The sequence below is a fragment of the Neltuma alba genome, unplaced genomic scaffold (genome assembly GCF_004799145.2).
Source record: "Neltuma alba isolate B1F8T4 unplaced genomic scaffold, ASM479914v2 tig00007216_pilon, whole genome shotgun sequence".
NCBI lineage: Eukaryota > Viridiplantae > Streptophyta > Magnoliopsida > Fabales > Fabaceae > Neltuma > Neltuma alba.
Window position 1 is genome coordinate 65,218 of NW_021634713.1, and position 25,319 is coordinate 90,536.

At 36.8% G+C, this 25,319-nt stretch overlaps 4 protein-coding genes across 4 annotated transcripts; 2 read left to right on the forward strand and 2 right to left on the reverse strand.

The window, feature by feature from the left end:
• The first annotated feature begins 253 nt into the window (after positions 1–253).
• Positions 254–3,439, forward strand: LOC114752070 (ninja-family protein AFP3). The gene is made up of 2 exons (XM_028940806.1): positions 254–1,202; positions 2,759–3,439. The coding sequence occupies exons 1-2, from the start codon at positions 569–571 to the stop codon at positions 3,163–3,165; spliced, it is 1,041 nt and encodes a 346-aa protein (XP_028796639.1). The 5' UTR covers positions 254–568; the 3' UTR covers positions 3,166–3,439.
• Positions 3,440–5,109: 1,670 nt separating this feature from the next.
• LOC114752061 (LRR receptor-like serine/threonine-protein kinase RPK2) lies at positions 5,110–9,044 on the reverse strand. The gene has a single exon (XM_028940796.1). The coding sequence runs from the start codon at positions 8,829–8,831 to the stop codon at positions 5,406–5,408; it is 3,426 nt and encodes a 1,141-aa protein (XP_028796629.1). The 5' UTR covers positions 8,832–9,044; the 3' UTR covers positions 5,110–5,405.
• A 2,257-nt stretch (positions 9,045–11,301) lies between these two features.
• LOC114752036 (uncharacterized) lies at positions 11,302–13,517 on the reverse strand. The gene is made up of 3 exons (XM_028940755.1): positions 13,430–13,517; positions 11,827–12,667; positions 11,302–11,585 (listed from the first exon to the last, which is right to left on the reverse strand). Exons 2-3 carry the CDS (start codon positions 12,651–12,653, stop codon positions 11,414–11,416), a joined length of 999 nt encoding a protein of 332 aa, XP_028796588.1. The 5' UTR covers positions 12,654–12,667; positions 13,430–13,517; the 3' UTR covers positions 11,302–11,413.
• Positions 13,518–14,259: 742 nt separating this feature from the next.
• LOC114752069 (protein CHLORORESPIRATORY REDUCTION 7, chloroplastic) lies at positions 14,260–15,456 on the forward strand. Its single transcript, XM_028940805.1, has 3 exons — positions 14,260–14,465; positions 14,691–14,818; positions 14,950–15,456. Exons 1-3 carry the CDS (start codon positions 14,411–14,413, stop codon positions 15,223–15,225), a joined length of 459 nt encoding a protein of 152 aa, XP_028796638.1. The 5' UTR covers positions 14,260–14,410; the 3' UTR covers positions 15,226–15,456.
• Positions 15,457–25,319: the final 9,863 nt, after the last annotated feature.

Genomic DNA, 25,319 nt, shown 5'->3' on the forward strand with positions numbered 1-25,319 from the left:
GACACGTGGATATGGGAACCTCATCCCAACAAAACCGGCCCTTCCCTAAAAGACAAACACATACTGACGCCTCGGGGGCGTTACCTCAAGATCTGGCATCCTCGCCACGTCAGCCTACTGCACCCACGTGTCCAACTCTCAGGCCTCCTTACGTCACCAGGGGTAATTCCGCCATTTTAACCCCTCTCCTTTTGCCGATTTTTGGGTTTTATTATCTTTACGGCTTTTCAACCGTCTCCTTTTTCCTCTTCCCTGATTCTTCCTACTTGATACCTTGGCGATCTCGTGCTATCATGCCCGTCCGTGTCTTGAGGGGAAACGATTCTACCGGGAAGCCGCAAGAAACTGTAGAATCTCTGTTCCCAGGTCGAATCAAAACAACATCTTAATTCCGCCTTTTTCTCTGAAAAGTACCCGGCCCTCAACTTGCAAGCTCTTTTCTTCCTGGGGGTCATAATGAAGTTGCAGTTCTTTATATATCACTCGCAACAAAATCCCTCTGTAATTTGACCCTTCCATGATGATCAGCCATCTGTGTTTGTTTTAATCTGCCAAGCTTCTTGCATCAATGGGGGACGTCGGGGATGGAGGAAAGAGGCTCATTCCCACCCCAACGAGTAGTAATTTCCCGCGAGATCTGTTGCAGTTGCAGCGATTTATGTCCGTGAATCACTTGCCGGTGAAGGTGAAGCTGGAGGAGGGAAGCGAGGAGGACGAGGAAGAGCTAGAGCTGACACTTGGGCTCTCGATGAACGGCCGTTTTGGGGTGGACCCAAGGGCGAAGAAGATAAAACGAACTTCGTCGATACCGGAATTCATGAATCACAATCCGATTCTAAAGGAGGAAGACACGGCGATCGGGATACCAATGGGGTGTGGTACTAGTTCGCTGGTGAGGACATGCTCACTGCCGACGGCGACGGAAGAAGAGTGGCGGAGGAGGAAGGAGTTGCAGACACTCAGGAGACTGGAGGCAAGGAGGAAGCGGTCGGAGAAGCAGAGGAACTTGAGGGCCGTTAGGGAACGAAATCGAGAAGACGACGTCGTCGTTGAGCGGGATGCTACTGCGACGTTGAGTGATTTCACCGCCTCGAGAACGACGTCGTTGGGCAGTGGGTTGCCGCCAACTTGTCCTCCGTCGTTGTCCAAGACCTCCAATGGGTCAGATGGGATCTCAGAATCCGAGAGTCAACCGGCTTCAGGTAATTACGATTCAATTGGTCACTTAATCACGACTTTTCTTACCCCATTTTGGTAATAGAAGTCGTCGGCATTTGCTTGCTTGATTCGTCGTTCTTTTTCCCCCCTCTTGTGTATGTCTACTTTTTAGCATCTTAACAAAATTTCAGCTCCAAAAGTCGCTAGCTTTCTTGGTTCATTCTTTCTCTGTTTCGACCTCAAGTAACTCTAGAGTCTAGAACTGCTCTACTTTCGCCTTTTTTTGTCCTTCTTAATTTCATGAGTGTGTTAGATTGTTTCTATAATCGATGCTTCGAATTGGGACACAGGTCGTTTGTTTGATATTACTGTATATAGCCTTATCCGAATGTCTATTTACACTGACTCGTCCTTTGACTAGGAAATTTTTTTAATTCTAAAATTGGGAAAGAGGGTGAGGGACAAGACAAGCTTGGGCTCCATTATGTTGAATGTACTAGCCACCTGATAGTGCTTTGTATGAAGAAATGTTATTCTCGATGTGAATTTAATGATACAGGGAGATTATGGAAAATGTTTATTCAAGGACCTTGATGGGGCTAACTTTGTACACATGTTTTGAATCTTTCTTCTGGGCAACAAAACAACTGAAGAAAGAAATTTCACTTAAAATAACCATAACGGTGTTTAATCAAAACAAAAGGGTTTTGGAAGACGAGTTGATTCGTCATTTGTGTCACCCTGCCTTTGCTTACCATCAATATCGATATCGATTTGAATGGCTGCATGGTTTTTGGGCCTTGAACAATGCGGTTTTAATTCGGGTTTCTTGGAAATACAGGAAGCCATCTTAACAATGAAAGAGTTTCATGTGGTTTGTTTTTGGGTTTTGGTTGTTTCATAAGAAAGAACCCACTTGCAATTCTCATGAAAAAAAAATCGACTTAGTTAACATGCAAGGAAGCTTCATGTGGTGTTATAATGTTTCAGTTCAAGAAAAGGGTATTGATTTCTACATGCATAAAATCTACTGAAACACTACCGAAGCCTTTTTTCGTGTGGCAGCAAAAAAGGTCGTTCCAAATTTGGTTCACTACTCTCTCTGCATTCAGTTTCACCACTAAAAGGAAGTGTTTATATTTAGTAGGCATGTCTAATAATGAAAAATTACATAATTGTTGTGATGAACCTGGTTTTCTTTCATCAAACAGCCAGTACAAGGACATCCTGAGAACATATATACTTGCATATTTATAGGTACTTTGATGCATCATTTAGTTCTAATAGTCTAAAGCCTTGACGGTTGGGATTATTTTCCAACTATATTTCTGTCACTTGTCGCATTTCATTTTTGTCCTGCTATTATCATAATATATTGTATTTGTCAAATTGTCATTGCTTGGCTTCATTCTTTATCCATCCATAATTTGATCAGATAACTCTGGTGCATGTTCTTCCTTGGATTGCCCCAAACTTTCTGCTTTTGTTTATTGGATTCAAGAAAGGAGACAGAATACAAGTGCAAGCTAGCTTGTAAATATGTATGTGTGTATGAATTTTTAACTACTCTTTTATCCTAATCCGTTTCTGCTGCTTTCAGGAACAAAATCCCCTGATGCTAGAATCTCTAACAGGACTAACTCATCTCTAGATGGCGAACAGAAGTCAACAGTCACCTCAGGAACACTGATTACCGAAAAATCAGGCAAGACTAGTGCTGTTACATTGAGGAACCAGGATAACAACCTTTTATTACCAGAAAAGGGGACCAAAGATATGATGAAGAATATGTTTGAAGATATGCCTTGTGTGTCTACGAAAGGTAAGGGTCCCAATGGAAAGAGAGTTCAAGGGTTTCTTTACCGGTACCGGAAAGGAGAGGAAGTGAGGATACTATGTGTTTGCCATGGCAGTTTCCTCACCCCAGCCGAGTTCGTTAAGCACGCAGGCGGTGGTGATGTGGATCACCCATTAAAGCATATTGTTGTGAGTCCAAGCTTTTTGTAACTTTTTAAAATGTGAGACAGGACAAAAGAACCAGTGGTGAGTAATCAATAGTGTTATTACTCTCTTGGTTTCTTTTGAAATTTGGCTCTTTATTTGGCTATGGAAGTTCCCTGCAAACATTTAATATCGCAAGTTTAAGATATTATGGAGGGTCTGGTGCCTTTCTTCTTGTTCTCTTTTATTGTAGCGAAAGCTAACTTCTAGTACGAGGGAACAACGTTGATGTTATCATTTCCCAAGTGGCATTCGATTCCCTCATGTTGCTCGTTGTTTCTTTTCTGTTAGTTTCGTAGCTCAAGAGTTCTATATTTAATATGCAGTTGCATATTTTTAGTCGGGGGTGGATGGGTGAAGAAAATTTGCTTTTTTCCCCGTCAATAACGGTCTCTGGCTTTTATATTGTTCGGAAACTAAATAGAATTCCTTTGGCACATTAAAATCTACTGTGAAGGGTAAGATCAAGAATGTCGCATTCTGCAATATGATTTCAATCTGAAGAAGCTGGGAGGAGTTTGGTTTTTTGGGTAACTTGAACAATAAATGTTCGCCGGTGTATGGTGATGCCCTTTCATGAGAGGAGAAATTATTCATTCTGTGCCAGGAAACTGAAGTATTAATTCCCAACCTTGTTTTAAAACCGCTGAAAAAAAAGAAGCTAAATCTGTCAATTTCATTTTTGATGTTTTTAATTAAGAATAAACTTAAAATAATAAATTGATTGACATGTATGAATGAATAAGCAAAAACCAAATAATAAAACAAGCGATAAGCACGAAATATGACTCACCTGGGGCAACTTCAATATCTTATTATGTGTGGTATCTCCTTAGACAACTATCACGTCTATCTTGTTTTAATGATATGAATTTGTTCCAAGATCTCAAATTCTCAGGAACATGATGTTGACTATGGGAGAGGGGGACGGAATATTGTTTTTTAGTCAAATGGTTCATGTTTACTGGACCATCATAGGGACTCGTAACTTCTTTTGAGAAGTGAAAATGAACACACAATTTCTTATTAAAAAAGTGTGCGCGGGTTAAGATGAGGTTTACTAATAGTCAAAAGACTATAGTTTTGTTCCAAAATTAAATAATTAAATGATGTACTTCTCAGATCTTAAATATAAGACCCTTATACACACTAATATATAGGACCGAAGCAGTATAAAACTAGCGCGAGGCTGAAAGTTTTCTAGGGCAATAATGGAGATGAACATGGAAGGGCATTTGCACGCGGATAGCCAATAGGATTCCATTCTGGTTCTCGCCTTCTCGGAGCCATTACTCTGGCAAAAGCAGCAATCACAGCACAAGTAGGAGTAAGCAAAACCGAACAGTAACGGTTTGGTTATTTCAGTTTTTCGGTTATATATTCGGTTTTTTTAAAAAAAATTCGGTGTTCGGTTCGATTAGTGAAAAAAAATTTCTGTCATAACCGAATAACCAAAATAAATAAATTATATATTTATATTTAATAAATATTATTATAATAAATATATATGTGGGTATATATGTGAACTTTTTAAATATATTTATATTCAATAAATATAATTATAATAAATCACACTGAATGATGAAATATTTATTAATTAATGGTTGTAGTTGTGTTTTATTATTATTTTTAATTATTTTTCATATTTATATATTTTGGTTAATTGGTTAACCGAACCGAAAATTTCAGTTAATTCAGTTTCAGTTAGTTCAGTTAATCAGTTTCGGTTCAGTATTTAAAATTTACTCTATTCAGTTAATTAAGTTATCACTAATAACTTATTCGAAAAACCAAATGTTCACCCCTAACCACAGGTGAGTATTTTAATAGTTCTGTTCCTTCTAATCATTCTTCCCACTACATTATTAGTCGGAGAGCCTGGACGCATGCGAAACAACATACTAACGGAGGAAAATAAAAGCAAAAACCAGAGGAACATCGCAAAAGATATGGAGAGAAGAAACTGATTCTATTCTATGATCTTATTAAAAAAATGAAACAGGAATACACGTGTATGGCGTGGAAATCACGTATCTGCACTCTTCTGCAGATTCATCACCAAAGCCCCCTAATCTAGAAACAAGCATCGAAAACTGAGGGCATCACTATATTACAATTTACAATTTAGAACTCAACCTAGGAAGAACAGTCCACAAAAAAGGACCCAAGCCTAAAATCACAAATGATATTACAAAGTGGGAATGCTTCTAAGAATCACTATGTCAAACTCACCAAAGGGCTAGCTGCTAGCACGATGGCGGTTGAAGTTGCTTTAGCCTTCGTACAACCTGTTTCATTGAAGGTCTCGTCGAGAGGGAATCAACGGTACACATAATGGCCAAGTGCAATACCTCTACCAAATCATCCGAGGGTCCTGCATCCCATAACCCAGCGGTGAAAAACTCCTTTGCTCTCCCTTGCCGAAGTAGCAGGCATGCCCATGCTACTATGTTGAAGCCATTCCCATAGGAAGAAAAAGAAGGATCTAATGCCTTCTTGTCTGAGAGCAACTCTAGAAGGACAACACCATAACTGTACACGTCAGCCTTGTCAGAAACCCGACAAGTCATGGCATACTCAGGCGCAACATAACCGAATGTTCCTGCCACCCCTGTAGTAGCATGGGTTTCAGAAGTTCCCAGAAGTCTGGCCAATCCAAAGTCAGACAAATATGCATTGAAATCATCATCCAACAGTATGTTGCTGGGCTTCACATCGCGATGGAGGACACGTGGTACACACGTATCATGGAGGTAGGCAAGTGCCCGGGCAATGTCCAATGCAATCTTGTGAAGAATTCTCCAATCCACGGCCCTTGTCGACCTCTCCTGGATAAACTTTTCCAGGTTCCCACCCGGCAAATAATTGTATATCAGAAACATCTCAGTCTCACTGGCATGATAGCCAAACAAAGTGACAAGATTTGGATGGCGAAGTCTTCCAAGGGTCTTTATCTCTGCATCAAATTGTTGAACACCTTGGAATCGTCCTACCGAGAGACGTTTTATTGCCACTAGATTTCCTGGTGCTATCTCTGCCTTGTAGGTTGCTCCAAATCCTCCATTTCCAATACAATTGCTGGCATTGAAATTACCAGTGGCACGAACAACAGTTTCGAAAGTCAATGGAACCCCAATATCAGTAAATACAATAACTTCTTTTCTTGTGGAACCAACAACCCTGGACCTGGAGTTCCACTTACGAGTATAAAAGAACAGAATAATTAGGGCTATCAGAACAGAAACGATAGCTGATGCAGACGTTATAGATGCTATTTCAATAGAATTGAAGCCAGACCCACCACCTTTGCTGGCAGTTTCTGGTGGTGCAGCAGTATAAGAATTAGAATCAGCTACCTGCCCTTGCTGATCTGTTGATGGCGCATTCAAAGAAACCATATGGCAAGGACGTAAAAAAGGATTCCCAACAGCACTGCTGCATTTCAACAAGTTATTATTTGATGGCAGTGATCCAGACAAGTTATTGAAGGACACATTAAACGCTGAGAGTGTAGTGACATTTGCCAGACCGGTAGGAATATGTCCAAAAAGTTTGTTGTTGTTGAGAAGAAGACCAGTCAGATTTCTCAAGTTCTCAAAACCCTTTGGAATCTCACCCGTGAGAGAATTAGATGAAAGATCCAAAACCTCTAAAGAGTACAACTGCCCCAGCTCGGAAGGAATGGAGCCAGTTAAGTTATTAGAGGCCAAAGAAAGAAACACAAGATTTTTCATTTGGCCAAGGCTGACAGGAATCGAACCTTGTAACTGATTCCGACTAAGGTTAAGAGAAACAAGAGATACCAATTCCCCTAAACCAACAGGAATTGGTCCAGTTATCCGATTCCCGGATGCGTCCAAAAACTTTAATGACCGGCACATCCCGCCAAACTTCGCAGGAATCTGGCCAGATAACCTATTATAACTGACATTTAAGAGCAATGCATCTAATCCATCACACATATCAAACACGTTGGTAGGAAACGGCCCTGCAAGCTTGTTTTCTCCGACAAGAAACGCATAACCCATTTTCTTTCCCAACCTGTCATGTGCTATGGGCAGTGCCTGCATGCCAGTAAAATTGTTGTTCCCAAAATTGTGAATAACTGAAAGACCAACTCCTCCCACCGAAGTCAACAGGGATCCATCATGAACCTTTGATGAAAAAAAGGACATATATGGAATTGAGACATTGTCAAGGTCAAACAGCTTGCCATCCCAGGAAGGAACTGAAGGACAAGTAACATTAAGGAATCCAGGAATTGAACCAGACAAGATATTCCCACTGACATCAAACACGGTCATACAGGGAACACGAAGTTCTTCAGCAAGCTCTCCAGTAAGGTTGTTCGAGCTTAAGTCAAGAAAATGCAACTTCTTGCAGCCACTAAGCTGATTTGGAAATTCCCCAGTGAAATAATTTTGAGCCAAATTGACCATCTCTAAGTTATCACAAGCACCCCAACTGTTTGGGAAACTACCTTCCAGAGTTGCCCTTGGTGCCCACAATATTCTCAGCTTTGGGAGAGATGTAATTTCCACAGGCATGGCACCTTCAAAATAATTCAATTCATCATTTATAGAAACCAATTGCGAAGATTCCCTCAAAGTATCGTTGACTTCAGGAAGCGGATTGAAAAGATTTGACAGCACAAGGACAGACAACTCCGAACAATTCCCAATTTCGGGAGGTACTGGACCACTGAGAGCGTTTCTTGAAACATCCAAGACTTCAAGCACCTTAAGTTTACCAAGTTCGGGAGGAATTACCTCTTCCAACAGATTTGAATACAGCAGAAGTGTCCGCAATTGACTACAATTACCCAAACTGCTTGGAATTCGCTGAACTAAGAAGTTACCAGACAAATCCAGATGTTCAAGCTTCACACAGTTATCCCCGATCTCAAGTGGAATAGGCCCAGTAAGCAGATTAGAGAGTAGATACACCCCCTTCAGCTTACCGATGAACCCAGGAACAGATCCATTCAAGCCATTTGCAGCTAAATTCAAAATTTCCAAACTTTCAAGACGGGCAAGTGAGTTCGGTATCTCCCCCACAATTTTATTAAAACCAAGGTTTAGAACGCGCAAGTTCCTCAAGCCATCGAAATGGGGCGGCAGTGACCCAGTTACGGAGTTGCCCTCCAGGTCGAGAACATCCAACTTGCCCATACCCCAAATTTCAGAAGGAATTTCACCCTCGAAACCATTAAACGGAAGTGACAGAATTCTGAGCTCAGTAAGCTTACTGATCAGAGGCGAGACCTTCCCAAACAATGCTCCTCTACTGCTGTCACAGCTCCTCCTAATTCCAAACCCATAAAGTGGAAATTCAGCAGAATCAGAACACGGAGAAGAGCTTCGATTACTTCGACCACCATTTCCAGTAATGTTGAGAGCGACAACCCGCGAATTCGAGTCGCAGAGAACACCGAACCAAGAACAGTGCTTGGAATCTCCGGCCGAATTCCAGCTCGAAAGCAGCCCCGATGGATCAGAGACCGAATTCTTGAAATGAAGAAGCACTGATTTGTCCGAATCGGCGGGAAAGGCGTCACTACAAGACGTGAAGAGGACCCATAAGACAAAGTAAAATTCCAGAACAAGCAAGGGGGACATGGGCTTATGAAAGAAACGCCATTTGATCAGTGAAGTACAGGAAGAAGGAAACATCTCACGAACCCTCGAAGGGCCTTCCAGACCCAGATAATTTAAACCCTAAACCCTTCCCTTTGAGTTGCAGACAAAGAAAAGGGTATTTTTTTCGTGAAAACCCTAACCCTAATTTTGCTGGCTAGGAAGACAGAGAAAAAGATGGAGAGAAAGCCAAGGGCGAAGGAATAGTGCAGCAATCAAGAGTGTGAATATTTCAACTGTGTTCTTTTCAGAAAACGCGTTTTTCTTCCTTCCTTTCCTTTTGTCTAGTTTTGCTTTTCCATTTTTTTCCCAACCTTCTCCTTTCGTTTTCCGTTATAAACTAAACAATTATTTTCTTATAAAAATTATTTATGGTTATGTTTCTTTAAGAAAATTAAAGGAAATAAAAAATGAAAAAGGGTTTCGTGGCCATTGGAAATGGCGGGGTTGTGGGGTCCACTCTACATTAGCCAGTAGGAGGTTGGGGCCCACGGCCGGTCAATAAATGATGAGGCCACGTCAAATTAAGGGGTCCTTGGTAGTTAGGCTTAAAGGCGTCAAAAGATTCCTTAAAGTTAACACGTGTCGCCACAAATAACAACCCACGTGGGATAATGTTGCAGGATGTTAGCGGGTCCCACCTTCTTTTGGTGTTGTTGGTCCTTGTTTCATGAGGTCCAGATAAGCAAAGGGCCCCACTACTTGTCAATTTTGGAGAGTTATTGTAGCCCCCTTCTTTATCATCTTTCTTCCTTTTCCTCCCTGTAACAATTAGATACTTCCTTTTTCCAACAACAATTAAATACCCTTATCTCATGGTAATAACGTAAAATTTTATCAAAAATTATTTTCATATTTTTAACATTTAAATTTCTATTAAATATGAAAAAATATTGAAATTATAAACAAATGATTGTGTAAATTTGACAAGTGACAAGTTAACAACTTCTTATGATTTATAAAAAGTATATTTTATGTGAATTTTATATTTCATAATATTAATTTATATTTTATGTTGATTCCGATGAGAGGATGACTCCTAAATATCCGTTTGGTCCTCAATAGAAAATAATAACCGCTTTCAATGAATTATGGTTACTCAATTAAAGTAAATAATTCATATTTATTAAGAGAAGCAAGAAAGGCATGTTTACTATTTCGAATATGTCATTTATTATATTACTTTAGTCTCTCTCTTTTTTGCCATCGTAGTATTCATTATTCATAATACTCTCGTTGCCAGATTTTTTTTAAAAAAAGTATTTTTAGAAATAATATTAAGAATTATTTATAATTTAATTAACTTTTGTCTTTTTTATATTAAAAAAATATCCATTAATCTTATCAGCAAGCTCAGCAGAAACGACGCATGTGACGTGAATCACACTTCACTGGTCTCAGCTAAGCCCCTCTCTCTCTCTCTCTCTCTGGTTTTTTTTTTTTTTTTTGGTTTGGAACAAATGGAAAAGAGAAGTCATTATCTAAAGTTCCACCAAGTTTGATGAGTGATGAATTTCCCCCATGACTGACATGCATGGGTCTTAATTATTTGCCCTGTGGACGCCTTCACATTTGACTTGGAATTGGAACACCCAGTCTGAAGCCCTTTTATCCAACAAACTAACTATTCACATTCACAAGTAATTATAAAACACAAGCTCACTTTCACAAGCCACGCAAACCAAACTTGAAGGTCCGTGAAATGTGCGGTTATAACTCCTCAGCGTCAACATTTATTTATATTCTAACTAAAGAATATTCCTTATTGAAAAATGATCAAATCACATTTAATTTAAACAAAATCATGGGTGATTTGCTCTCCATTATATCCCAAGGGAAACCTGAATAGAATAGTAATATTTGAGCGTAAGAAAAAAGGAATTGTGAAGCATGCCATGGACATGGATACGAAAGCCTAACGACTGATCTGGGGCCAAATTCGTGGAAACTTTGCGTTTGTTTGTGGATGGCGGAACAAAACTCAAACGACTTTTTTAACTACTCCTCGTTAATTATTTTTAGCAAAGATATTAACACATAATATTTTTATCATAAGACAATTTCATATATTATTAAAAAACATGCTGTGTTTTTATTTTTAAAAATATGGTTCCAGAATAGTTATTACAAATTACGGAGGTAGTATAATAATAAACCAAACATGAGAAATCGGACAATTTAATCCGGTCAGGTGGGAAGCGTGCGTGTTTTATGGGAAATGGTTGGCGGATTTTGCTACCAAAACAAATCCTGACCAACCATGTATGTAATTGAGATCCTGGGCAGAGACCCATACTTTATGGGGAATTTATAATTTACGTGTAAGAATTGATATATGAAGATTTTCACGTGTATTTACTATTTAAAGATTCGGATTCGAGTGGCTTTATTGGGTTTATCAATGCTTTAAAGATCCCGATCTTCGTAACAAATTAAAAGCCTGCACCTGATGGATATTCATTTGAGGATAGAGCAATTCTAGCCCCAGAAGTGGGGGGGGGGGGAATAGAAATACATGTCACAGAGCGATGGACGACCAACAAAAGATTATAAACAGATTTGATAAAAATGGTGTTCCAACGCAAGGCTGGATGGATTATTGCTCAGTGATTGCTTTGTCAACGACACAGTGAACGACAACAAGAGGGGAAATACCAGCGATTTCTTGGTCGAGGAGGATTTGGAGCTTTTTCAGCTTTAGCACTAGGCGCCTCGAATGGCTTATCTTCCTCCTGCTTCTCTGATTTTATTGTTGTTTTGCTCTTCTTTCCACTCTGAATTGATGAGAATCTGAAACAAATAAAAAACAAACTCACTGTCAGAAGTGAGCAATCATACCCCCTCCCAAATTCAGCTTGCTTGTTAAAACCAATTTATTATGAAGGAAATCAAAACGAGAATTCTTAAAACGTATTTGAGGGGTTATTCTTGACTCTTGTTGTAGATTTGTGCATATATAATAAGTGAAGTTCCAACGGAGAAGTATGGCGTATATATTTCTGCAGAAAAGCAAAAGCATGGGGCAGCTTACAGAGGAAATTGAAAAGATCGATTGCTGATACGGCTCTCTTGAGAGCGGCAAGACACACTGGTGACATCCTTAGCCTCTTCCCTGGGGACCCTTGCTTCCTTACTATTATCCTCTGCCTCTGGAGTCTCATGCAACACAATTGCTGCACTTTCTGCCAACGTCTTTACTGATTCGCAGTGCATCACAAAGGGCGAATCTCTAGTTTCCTCACAGGCAACTCTTGTTGATAATGAATCTGAGTGCCCTTCAATGTCATTGTCTGCACAATTACTTGGGACCACATCTCCAACAGGATGCAGTGCCGTGGACTTGCTGATGGATTCATCAAACCTGGGAGATTCTACACATTTGTTCCCAATAAAGAATTGTTCCCTCGCGAAACTACTATTTCCCGCCTGTATACTAAAAAGAGACTCATTTGATGTATGACTCCATGCCAAAGGATTTGTGGGTCTGCCAGAAAATATAGACAATGGAATTCTGTTTGGATCATAGCCCGGTCGAGCCATCATTTGACTTGGAGGGAATTGTGGAGTAGACGCACTTTGGAAGCTCCACACAGGGGATGGGTAAGCAAAGTCGCTTGAATATGAAAATGCTGGAGGCTCATTATCAGCATGCTTAGATTGGAAAGTATTGTCAGCTATACCATTGTCATTGTTTTCTAACGCTACTGATTCTACTGAAGAGTTGGACAATGAAGAAGAACAACTTGGCTGTTTTTGGCGAGAGATGTCGTGATCATCATCTTCAGGATCTTCACGATGCACTTTCAGATCATTGTGACGACTTCCTTCCTCATCTTTATGATCCAAGGAAGCCATCATTTTGGTCCTTTAGGCTACAATTGCGGCAAAATGAGAATCAACAAATCATTGTGCATTTATTTGACCAAAACCAAAGTGTAAATTATTCTCCTCTGTTCTAATGAATGCTTAAATTATAGAACTATCTCTTCTATTGTGAAATTATACAGAAATCTTTTCGAATTATACTAGTATCAAAAGAATTATACAGATTTCTGTTACTGAAAATATAGCTTACGGAAAATAATAATTGCTATAAATTTCATTTCTAAATCTTTGAATTTAATATATTTTAGATTTAAATACTAACAGCTTTAGTATTATGAAGTACTTGTTCATTAAATTATGTTAATAATAGGTTGAGATTTTGACCAAAAAATTAATTGTTAAGGGAGAAAAAAGATACAACCATAAGGCGATAGCTTAGACGTAACTGCGCCCACGAAAAGGACCCAAATATAACTCTAACGAAAGCAACGCACAAGAGACACGATGGACATAAGATTTGAGAAACATCAAAACTCAAGGGTTGGCTACTGTCATAAAATAAATCAAAGTTGCAGAAGCAACTGAATCTACACCAGGCAATGGATAATTATGTCTTCGCATTGAATGTGTCGATGATGCAAGTTATGCAAAAAGGTACTATATGTATGATGTATCAAAACAAATTCAAAGCATGAATCTGGATAAATTTTTCACTTCTTCAGTATCGTTGATCATAAGAGATGACAAAGCTACAAGAATAGCCTATCATCTTAAAATGACCGAATGAAATCAACGGAGTCAATACTTACTCAGAGGCTCGTCGCAGAAACCGAGTGGCCTCCTCAAATTATTCAAGATCCACTGAAATCACAGAATCGGCGACCGACGGAGCTCAATGGAAGAGCCTAGGAACAAAAATTGACACGTATTCCCAAAGGAGCGACGACAATGCAACGCCAAGAAAAGGAGGAGGAAAGATCAGGAGAGGAAAGGGAGATCCAAACTAGGTTTGCAGAGGGAGAAACAGAGGAAGATAAAGGAGGAGTGACAGAGTGGATAGCAGGGAATTATCTGTTTCGTAACTAAAGAGATGAACAAACTCACCAAAGAAAAGAATAAACCAAACGACGTCAACGAAGTAACGAACAGGGGGGCGTTTCGCGCCATTGCCAGCGACCACCTGGCTTGCCATCGCTCCCAACGGCGAGCCCATTAGGCTTAGATTTTTGGGCCAGGCCAAGCCCACCAGGTTGTAATAATCGATTTTCTCATTTGACCGGAAAAGGATTTTATTGACCCACAAATATAGTTTTTCTGTATATTCATTACAAAAAGTTTGACGTCAACAGTGCAAAATCTGTCAATAAAAAATAATTTAATAATTTTGGAAATTATTTTACTCCCCCTAAGAAATTTTCATTCTCGTTTAAGTTTGATGGGGGAAAAAACTCAAGGATAATCCTTGAGTAAAATGGAAATGGATATACAGAACAGAGATTACTGAGTTGCTATGATGCTTTTAAAATCCAACTTTAATAAATTACACACTATTATAGATTAATAATAGAGAGTGAAAACAGAAATTTCGGCACACAAGGTCAGAGTTGAAAATAAAATGAAGTATAAGGGTTATTAGAAGCCCAAGGATGCGAGGGGTTATCTGATTATCTTCACTTGTCCTGAGTTTGTGATGTTTGTTGATACAGAGAGGAGCGTAGAAGGCTAGGCGAATGAGAATTGGTGAGACTGTATTGCAGAAATATGAATAAGGGCTAAGCAAAAGAATAGCAATGGATGGGATTTTGAATATTCAGCTCTTCAATTCTGGAGTTCACTGCCTCTGCTGTAAGTTCTGGACTCATCTTTCGTATTCAAGGCATTGCCTTCTTTGAACTCTTGCTCTTTCGCTTTGGTTCTTATTACACGACTAGTCCCGCTTGCTCTTCTTTCTGAAATAGCCTTTAATATTCACTTGCTCAAATGACATTGATGGGAGTGAATTAAACCGAAGACACGCCTGTGTCCAAATTTAAGAAGAATGAAGGTGTTATATTAAGTGAATGTTTGCAGCTAGAGAAGGAGAGATTACTGGGAGTCCAATACTTCACACGTCATCTCCAAGCCAAATCCAATGTCTTAGTTCTTCAATCCATCAGAGATTGCCTCCGGTGGCAAGTGGCTGCAGAAGCACAGTGAAGGTAAAAATCTGGGTTAAATAAATGTCTGTCTTGATTCTTAAAATCTATAGAATCTCTTTGAAAATTATAGTTTTGCCACTATAATGGCTGCTTCCAAGCCCACCATACAGCATGATTGAATTTTAATACAGGTTCACGCTATGAGGAGAAGGAGAAGGGCAAATGAGAGGACTGGAACTTATGTACTGCTAGAACCAGGTGAGGAAGAGAGGTTTGTGAGTGAGGAAGAATTGAAGTCTACCTTGAAAAATTGGCTAGAGAACTGGCCCAGTAAGACCCTTCCTCCTGATCTTGCGAGATTTGACACCATTGATGAAGCTGTTTCCTTCCTCGTAAGGACTGTCTGTGAACTGCAAATTGATGGAGATGTTGGCTCAATCCAGTGGTACGAAGTCCGCTTAGAGTAAGGAAACCTGTTTTTGAACCAAAGACTGCGCTTTATTTGACACATCAGATATCTGCACTTTTATGCTTCAATTGACAAAACTATAATGGATATCTCCATCGGGCTCAGTGTGTTATATATTTATCTCGAGTCAGTCACTCTTAGGGTTAAGTAAATATCAAAATCCCCAATCCCTAATTATGTACAACTTGCCTAGTTCCAATTATTAACATATTCATATTACAACAAGAAACCTTACTAACAATATTATACTTACATTATTTTAATTACCAATATCTGAGATGAAAGCAAGGGTGAGAAGAGAAACGCAAACATAAATCGAGAATCAGGTTCATCAAAGAGGTGGAAAAGGCAAATATGAGATCGATGTGGCCATCATTATTTTCATCTCTATTCACATTTTCCTTTCATTATTAGAGGGATGTGCTCACTTAAATTTTATGATAAAGAGGTTATCAGTTACCAAGCACTAAGCAACGATGTCAGCGCACCATATTGATTTCCAGCTTACCAACTTTGCAAGCAATATTATTAGGCTCGCATTAGGCTGTGCCTATTTCACAAAACCCCAATAAGTTACCAAGTTTTAACAAACAGGTAAATTTAGCAGACAGTAACTGCAAATAAAATTATAGTCTGTTTCACATCTATTTAAACTACCGAGTGACAAAATCGATCCTTTCGCTACAGCAGAGTAATAATCCTCTGTTTCCCGCTGTGCCGTTCACTTTCACAAAACTCAGTCATGGCTTTGCAAGTCACATATTGTGGAACAGATCAAATATAAGGTGGAAAATCACATTAACTGGAAGCAGATTAAGTCATCATAGAAATTCCCGCGTAATAGCAAACTTAATTGACTAGATTCTCCCCAATAATAACGAGTTCAATCTTCGAGCCATGCAAATGGAAAGCCATAATTATGCTCAGGTCATTGAAGCAACGTATATTTGTTTTAAAGAACAATGCTTGATTAGAATCTTTCTAGCATACTACTACCTCCGGTTCTAATTATAAGAGTCAGTTGACTAATTTGAGGAGATTAAAGAAGTAAGTTGAGTTAGTTATTTGTCCTAAATAAGTGTTGTCTTTCCTAAAATATCCTTACTAATCAAGTGTATTAAGTAGAACTATACTTATTAAAAAAGATTATCTGGGAAAAAAATTGAGTAAATATGAGAGACAAAGTGATTGGGATTTATGTTTATGACTAAAATAAAAGTCAAACAAATCTTTATATTAAGGACCGGAGGTAGTATATTTGATTTCTCTAATTTAGGTTTTCAATAATGCATACCTACACTGACTAAGGTTCAAACTCTGGAGTTCCTTTCAGACATTAATTTCATGTGTCGATGAATAGATGCCCCCATGTGGACAAATAGAAATAAATGCAGAAGAAAGACTTCAGAAACGTCTGGCCCCACGATTACATCACGTCTTCTAAGATTTTCTTTAACAGGATAGCCATTAGACATTTTGATTTCAAAACGTGTTCAATACTCGGAGATTTACTAAGAATAGTTCGTGAGACGTATAAGGTAACTCAATCGAAGCAAAATAAAGAAGACATATATAGAGCAATGTACAGGAACCAACAGTCCAACTATAAGATGTCGGTTGGAAAAGAAATTCTAGTGAGAAATTAGCATATTGGCCTTCATTCTGCTAAGACAGAACCCTTCAATGGAAGAGCATCTAAAATAACTGTATTCTTATAAACATAGGCGTGATATACTATGACGAGGAGGAGGAAGCCAGAAATTTCATATCACATTCGGATCCAGCAAAGACGAAAGAGGATTAAATAAAATAAGCCGGCAGATTGAAAAGTAGTAAAAAAACAGAGGAGGGAATTAACGTGAAACGCCACTTGCGGCCACTTCACAGACACCTACGGCGCGCGTATGAGGGAGCACGGTAGTGGCTGGACAGAGCACCGCCATGATGCGACTCGAATGCGACGATACGTGGTGGAGGGAGAAAGACGTGGCAGACGGAAGAGGAAACAGGGAGCTGCGGTCTTACAGGGGGGCGCGGCAGTGGAGTGCCGGGAAAAGAGCAAGAGAGGACAGATTACAGACGGGGGTCAATTTTTTTTTTGCCTTGAAAAATCGATAGACTCCTCTAACTAGAAAGTCTTTGTATTCTAATGACATGGATGGTTCCTTATAACTGGGAAATAAAACCCTGAGGTTAGATTTTGCACGTAATCTTATACTTGCATATATTCCAACTGTATGTTATAGGACTGGAATGACTAGATATTATTTTCCACTGCTCTTTTTTATTTGATAAATACTACCTACGATTCTAAATGTAAGAGCTAGTTAACTAATTTGAGTAATAAATAAAAAAGTTCTGTCTTTCCTAAAATATCTTTATTGATCAAATTTATTGTTAGAACTACATTATTACAAATACTATTTTAAAAAAATAAATAAATATGAAAAACAAAATAAATCAAAATTTTATATTTAAAACTAAAATAAAAATTAAACGAAATCTTATATTAAAAAATAGAGGTGGTATATTAATAGCGGGTAATATGGCCAAAAGAATCAAGATTTGAAAGGTTAGAGTCATTTGTTGGGAATTTCATGGAGGAGGGCAAGTAGAGCATTAAAATAGAAGCAACTACTCATAGCCGATGGAGTCATGAGTTCGAATCATACTATTAATGGGAGAATCTTTTTTATAAGCGATTTGTAAGTATTTCTATAAATATTTATAAATTTAGAAGTATAACTTAATCTCCAGGATGCAACTCTTGTTGGGGGGGGGATGGGAGCAACTAGCAAGTGCGTGTCGGATAGCTGGATCCACAATCTCTGCTGCTTCAGGCACCACCCAGCACTCCTGTTTGATCACTTCGTTGACTTTTGTCAAAGAGGAGAGCACGAGTGGCATTATATACAGTACACATATTCTGTCCAGTGAATTTCAAACCCCCCCAAAAAAAAGTTAAGTCAGGAACCATTTAAAGAAAAAGAATATGATAAAAATTAAAATCGTGTTAAAAAAATTACAATGTACCGTGAAAGGGGACAGGCCATTGTGGAGAATAAGGGTCCAAGTTTAGGGGATAGTGGTAAGGCCTGCTTCCACTTCAAATTCGCATGATGGCCAACCAAAATGCCCATTGAATAACTAATAGAAATTGGGTTTCACAAAAGAGTTGGTCTCCCGTACTATAGTGAATCAAAATTCAAATTTTTATTAGGAGAAATGTTTATATTTATTGCCTGATGACAGTAATTTAAATACAATTACCTCTAGTAAAAAAGATACTTGTGCTTAGAGAAAAAAAAATCATTAAATACATTGTATGTTGATATTTGCAAATTATTGTTGTGAAAAGGGAATAATAATCCTTGGTGGTATTGAACCTGTTTCCGTTTTCCTTGCCGGTTATGGCCTGGAAATTGGAATTTGGAAAAGGACACGCACACAGTTTGTGGTGTGGGCAACTACTCCTGTGCGTGAAATAGTTCATCCCACTCATCAGCACTCAAAATGAGCTTTATGCTGTCTGTGGACCATGCTGCTATCATTAGAATTGCGAAACAACGTCAACCCTTTCGTTGCCTCTTGTTTGTTCCTCTTTTCCTGGCTTGTCCCCTCCTTCTTTGGTAATCGTCACCAAAATTAAAGTACCCAAAAGTATATTCCTTTTTTTTTTAAAAAAATGGAAGTCTATTAACTTTCACTCCCCTACCACCAGCCCAAAAAGTTAATATTATGATAATTAGTTATGAAATGTAGTAATTGTTTATAAAGAACGAATAAAAATAACAACAATATTGTGAAGGGGAGGAAGAGGAACGGGGAGGAAGAGGAAGGGAGTAAGCACAGCAGGGGAAGATTTTCAAGGGGCATCGATTTCAGGGTGAGGTCATTGGTCAAAAGGAGGTACAATGTACGTGGGAGCAGTGATTGGACGGTGATGGGAGAGATTTGAAAGGCCACGTGTTTTGAGCACAGCTCTAGTATCTTCAAAAATCTGACCCTCCCTCCTTCCTTCCCCGGATTTGCATTAGGTGGTGAATCAAAATTGATGAGCATCCGATGCTCGTTAAATCTGAACAATTCAGATTTAATTTTATTTTATTTTTTTAAAACAATTATTTTAATAGGTATAAAATAAAAAATAAAAATAACCTCTTAATTATCATTTTTAAAATTATTTTTTTTTATTTTTAAATAATTATTTAAAAATATTAAATCTGAACTGTCCAGATTAAATCTGGACAGCCCAGATTACTTATCAGATGATGAGCACCGGATACTCATCACCTAATGAGTACTGAATGCGGACGCCTATCCCCCATCTCATCACAACCTCCAGTGGATGGAGACACTACTCACTCATCCAATTTACTAAACCGATTTACTTCGCTGGAAATGCTTACGAGCTTTAGGGAAGATGCCGCCTCCCCCGCTTAAAAAGGGTTCAGTGCATTTAAAGATCTTCACCATTTTGAAAATGACCCTACAATACGAAGATCAAGGTCAGATTAGACTTTAAGTATGTATTCTTCTAATAAAACTGTCCTGTACTCATAAAAATTAAGTTATACCCATATTCTATTTATAAATTATTTTCAACATATTTAACACATAAAAAATATATTTAATTTTATTGATTCTTATTTAAAATTTAATAATTTTTTAATTTTATCCCTATTTAATATACATTATGTGTGTATATACTTTTCATGTCCTATTCATATTCATGAGATACTTCCAATATCTTTCTAATCCTTATTATAAGTTTCAAACAACTAATATACGGATAATGAACAAGAAATTAAAAATAATAAATAACTTAGAAATATTCTTTTGTTTCTAAATATACCCTTATAATGAGTGAGACAAATGATGAAACAAAATGTGTGGGAAATGTGATAAAAGAGAAATAACTAATGGCAACATTGAAAAAATATATTAAATGTTAAAACAAATCCACATTAAAACTTATAAAATGGACTACATTTCTTTCTAAATTTGAAGCTCGTAAATAGGATTGGATGAAGTATATCATACAAACCAAGAAAACCTTAAACTATATTAACTCTCAATTAAAATATAATAGGTTTTTAATTTTACCCTTATTTAATATATATATATATATATTTTTTAAAAGTAAATACCTACATTGTAATAAATAAAGTACAAAATAATATATTCATGCTAAAAATTAAATAAAATAATTTATACATAAGATCAAGAACCAGTCTTGGAAATAAAACTCGAGGAGTATTAATGATGTTAGTCTTTGTACAAGCTCCTTGCATTGTTTAATATTTTTTTAAAATATATCTTTTTATAATTTATATATGGGCGGATATGTCGATGGTTTAATAGATTTCTGTCATTCCGCAGATCGTATTGAATATTCCGAATCAAATGTCCACCGTATCAATATTTTTAAGTCTCCTCCATCTAATTAAATGCAGAGTTGCCAACAAGCATAGCCTCCCTATAGTTATGGCAATTGACAGATCAACATTATTTGAAAAACAATCAGCTGGTTTCAATAAAATCTGTTTTCTTGTCATACATATTTTTTATACAATTATTCTAGATCTGATGTCTTCTTTTTAAAATGGGGACAAGAAAACTTCTTTTAATTTGCTTTTGTTTTTTGTATTTTCCAATGGTGCAATTGGCAAACCACGCATCCTTCCCCCCCCCCTTTTTGTATGTATGTATTGAGTATTCTGGCCAAACTCCTTGAAAAATTACAAATCAAACTAATTTGAATTGGGTCATGGTATAACTTATATGGACAACAATCTTACCACCTACGCCGCGAGTTTCCCAGAAGATTGAACCCATGAGTTTTAAACTCTTGATTAAATTGAAACAACTCCTGTCAATTAATATATCAAAGCATTTCGTGGTGCAAACCACACCTCCTCAAACAGAAGGCTATAAGTTCTAGCTTCAAGGTTGATAGTATGGGGGTTATGTCTCTCCTTATCTCATGGAAGAGTGCTAAATCAGGGGTAATTTTTTTTTAAAACTACTTTTTTTTTAACCTGTTCAACATAAGATTCATTCCAAAAAAAAGATTATGGGGAGAATTTCATAAAAAGCAACTCAAAATTGCTAAACTTTAGATAAGAAATTCTTACGAAAATATACTATTGTTTACAAGCCAAGTGCTGTCAAAATCGTTTAAAACATGATAATCATTTCTGATTTAAGATTTAGTAATTTCAAAAAAAAAATGAAATTATCTCAAGATCATATATCGACATATCATGGATGTATTAGAAAGAAAGATATTAATTTATAACTACCTATGACTTCACCACATTTGTAATAAGGTGTCTGTAGCTTTTTTTATCGGCTCAGCTCTTTATAGTTCCACGTATTTTTACAAGTCTTTGTAGTTTTTTGTATCATGTTATTGTAATTTTACATAATTTTTAATATCGCTCTTATGCGGAAGAATGATAAAATATACTCCTCCGGTCCTAATTATAAGATCCAATTGACTTATTTGAGGAGATTAAGGAAGCAAGTTAAATTGGTTATTTATAATAAATAAATGTTGTCATTCCTAAAATATCCTTGCTAATTAAGTATATTGGCTAAAACTATCATTATTAGAAGGATTATCTTGGAAAAAAATGCATAAATATAAGAGACAAAATGGATTGGGTCTTATAATTAGGACCAAATAAAAAGTCAAATTGGGTCTTATAATAAGGACTGGAGGAGTATATATATTTGTTGGATTATTTCAAAATGATAAATACCTAATAATCTTGACATGTTTTAACATGTCAAAATTATTATAAAAATAATCAAACTTAATTATTTTTTAAACAAATTTAATAAGTATTTTTTTTATCCACGAGAGGAGAGAAGGAAGAAGTGAGGGAAGGAGAGTCCAAAAAGGAGGCATCATAATGTCGACGAGGGCAGGCAGGCACCGCCATTTGTACACCTTCTTCATGGCCCCTACACCTCGCGTGCACGTAAAGGGACCTCTCCACCTTCCCTTCCCCTCCCCTCCCCGTATTAAATTCATGCCTCTTCCCCCCCCCCCCCCCCTTTTAATTAACCCCACACAGACACAGATATTTCGTCTTCCCACTTTCATTTCATCCACATGCATCACCCAAAATGGCCGTTCACTCGTAATTCTAGGGTCTATTTAGAACAGTTTATAAGTAGCTTTTTAATACTCTTCCGGTCCTTAATATAGGATCCAATTATTGAGTTGGTTTTGGTCCTAAATATAAGACTCATTTTTCATATTTATCAATTTTCTCTAAATTACCCCTATAGATACTCCCTCAACTATAATCGAGTAGAAAAGGGAGATGGGGTATTAATAAAGATGATTATGGTATTTTAGGAAAAATGTGTCACGTTTCTTATAATTAACTAACTTACCTAACTTCGTTAATTTAATCAAATTAGTTAAATGGGTCCTATATTAAGGACCGGAAGAGTAGTAATTTACGGAATACGAGATAAGTATGTGAAAAAAGTTTTGTCTGACTTACATAAAACGTGTTTATAGGAAATTTCTTAAGCCATCTCAAACAGCCCAAAAACTACTTCATCTCAAGCTGTGTTTGATTTTTTTGTTTTTTTAAATTATTATTTAAAGTAATAGTAATGGATAGCCTGACATTATTTATAAAAACAAATCCACATAACTTTTCATTTATGAAAGAGCTTTCGTATTATTACGTCAAAAAGCCATTTAGTGGGTTTTATTCACATGAATGCCTTCCTTAGTCCCTGCTACAATTTCTTATTAAAAAAAAAAACAAGCAAGAGATGAGTTAATACCTTCATAGGTGAGGGGTGGGAGAAATAAAATATGAGCGTTGGACTTGCACGCTAATGATTGGCATACTTGTGTGGAAATTGCAATTTAGGTTGTCTAGGCATAATATCGATCTTCTAGCATTTTGACCTTCAACATGTGGCTTTTTGGAAGTAATACATAGTATAATAATTTAAAAATACAAAACAAAAAAAGACCATCAACATCATGGACCTGTACATTCACGCATGTACATGATTCACAACGCGTTTATTTCAAAAATAAAGTTGCTACTTGATTATCTCGACCAGTCCAGACTGGCCAGTATCATATTAAATTACAAACACATGCGAAAATTGAACAGCAAACTTTTTCTGGCAATATTTCCCCACACGATAAATGAAATTATCATGGTATATCACATTTGACCAAAGGCAAACTATATAAAGAATACGCACACATATATACTCTAAATCGTAACAAATGATAAATATCAAACCGAACGGAACGATAACAATTTCAAGAGAAGCCACCTCCATCGGTTCTTTTTAAACTCACACATAAGGAAAGTACTAAAGTTTAATTGATGCATAAAAATTTGTTTTTTTAACAGTCCTGTCCTCAATTAAATATCACTGCTGAAAAATATAGATTTTTATTAAGCAAGACATGTAATTTTGATCCTTTATAGAAGGGGTATTATTAGAAAAAATATTTTTAATTGCAACTAAAACCCTGTAACAAGGCTTATATTCAGGGACACAGCAAATCTAAAAAAATTAGGGGCTTGTATATTTTTTCCCCCAAAATCTTTTATTACCAGCACACACACATATATAAGTGATAGGTGTAGGGCAACCTGCATGCCCAGAAACACATAGCCAATCAGATATTTGTGGGGAGGTCATCTGACTCAAAAACGGTGTTTGCCACACGACCACAATAATTAATTAAATTGAAAGGGTACCAAAAAATCTGAAATACGAGTAATAATTAAGGCTGTACTGCGACCCCAATATGACAAAAAGAACCATAATTTGATCAATTATAAGTGTTCTGCCAGACAAATCAGATATTTTCCGAGCCAGACAAATCGAGTGTGCGTGTGTATATACAGGAGATAATTTTAATTTTAGCCGACTAAGAAAAACGGAAAGAGATGAGAGAAGGGGAAGTCAAAGTTAAAGAGTGTTTGGGTAATATCAAATCATGATTTAGAGAACAATTTTTGAAAAGTGGATTTTGTGAGAAATAGAATTTATAAAAAAATAATTTTGATAAAGTAAAAATATTTAGATAGTTGTTATCAGAAACACTTTTTATATGCACAAATTATTTAAAAACATAAATTAATATGATAATTATATAAAAAATAAATTTTATAATATATTTTAATTTGAAGGAATAAAATTATTAATAATATATTTTTATCAACATAATTAATAATATATAAGATAATATAATTAAGAAATAATTAATATGTGTATATATATTTATAAAATATAAGATTAAATATGTTTATAAAAAAATAATTCAGGGGTGTTAAAGTCATATTATCGTTAAGACCTACTTTGACAGGCACAATCATACTTTTTAATTTGATCCAAAAACAAATAGATTTATTTCTTCTGAAACTATGATTTTGAGTCCGAAACCATGATTTATTGATTTAGACCCAAAACCACAGTTTATTAATTTTCTTTCGGCAAATCTAAACCCAATCATGATTTCTTATGTTACCTGAACAAACCCTTAACGTGCCGAATTGAAAGGACAGGGGCATGAGAGGAGCATGTGAGGCAGTAGTTGAGACTATATTTAATTAAGACAGCTAAATTCACTGTTTTATGATGATATGCTCCTTTGTATCGGGAATTCCACATCCATCCATCATCTAACTGTATCAGATTTGCATGATAGGACATCTAAAGTCTTTCTTGATTTATTTATTAATAGTAACTTCACTCGTACATTTTTCTTCTTTTTCTTTTTGAAGAAACAAATATATTTTTTGAAACCAAACAGGAAATTGTTGTTCATATTTTAAGATTTACTATTAGTTTAAATATCCAAAACTGATAACAAATTTAAAATATTAATCCGCAAAAGTGCTCAAAAACTTGTATATAAATAAACTGAGTCATTATGGGTAACTTTTGCAAGGACATAAAAATAGGGGTCGTTTTTTGAAATTTAAAACCAGTTATGTGTGCGCAGTTACAAGTGTCCAAATTGTTTGAATCATAACTCCTTTTCCCCCCTCACCTTCTCTCTCCTATTTAATCCTCTCTGGACTCTGG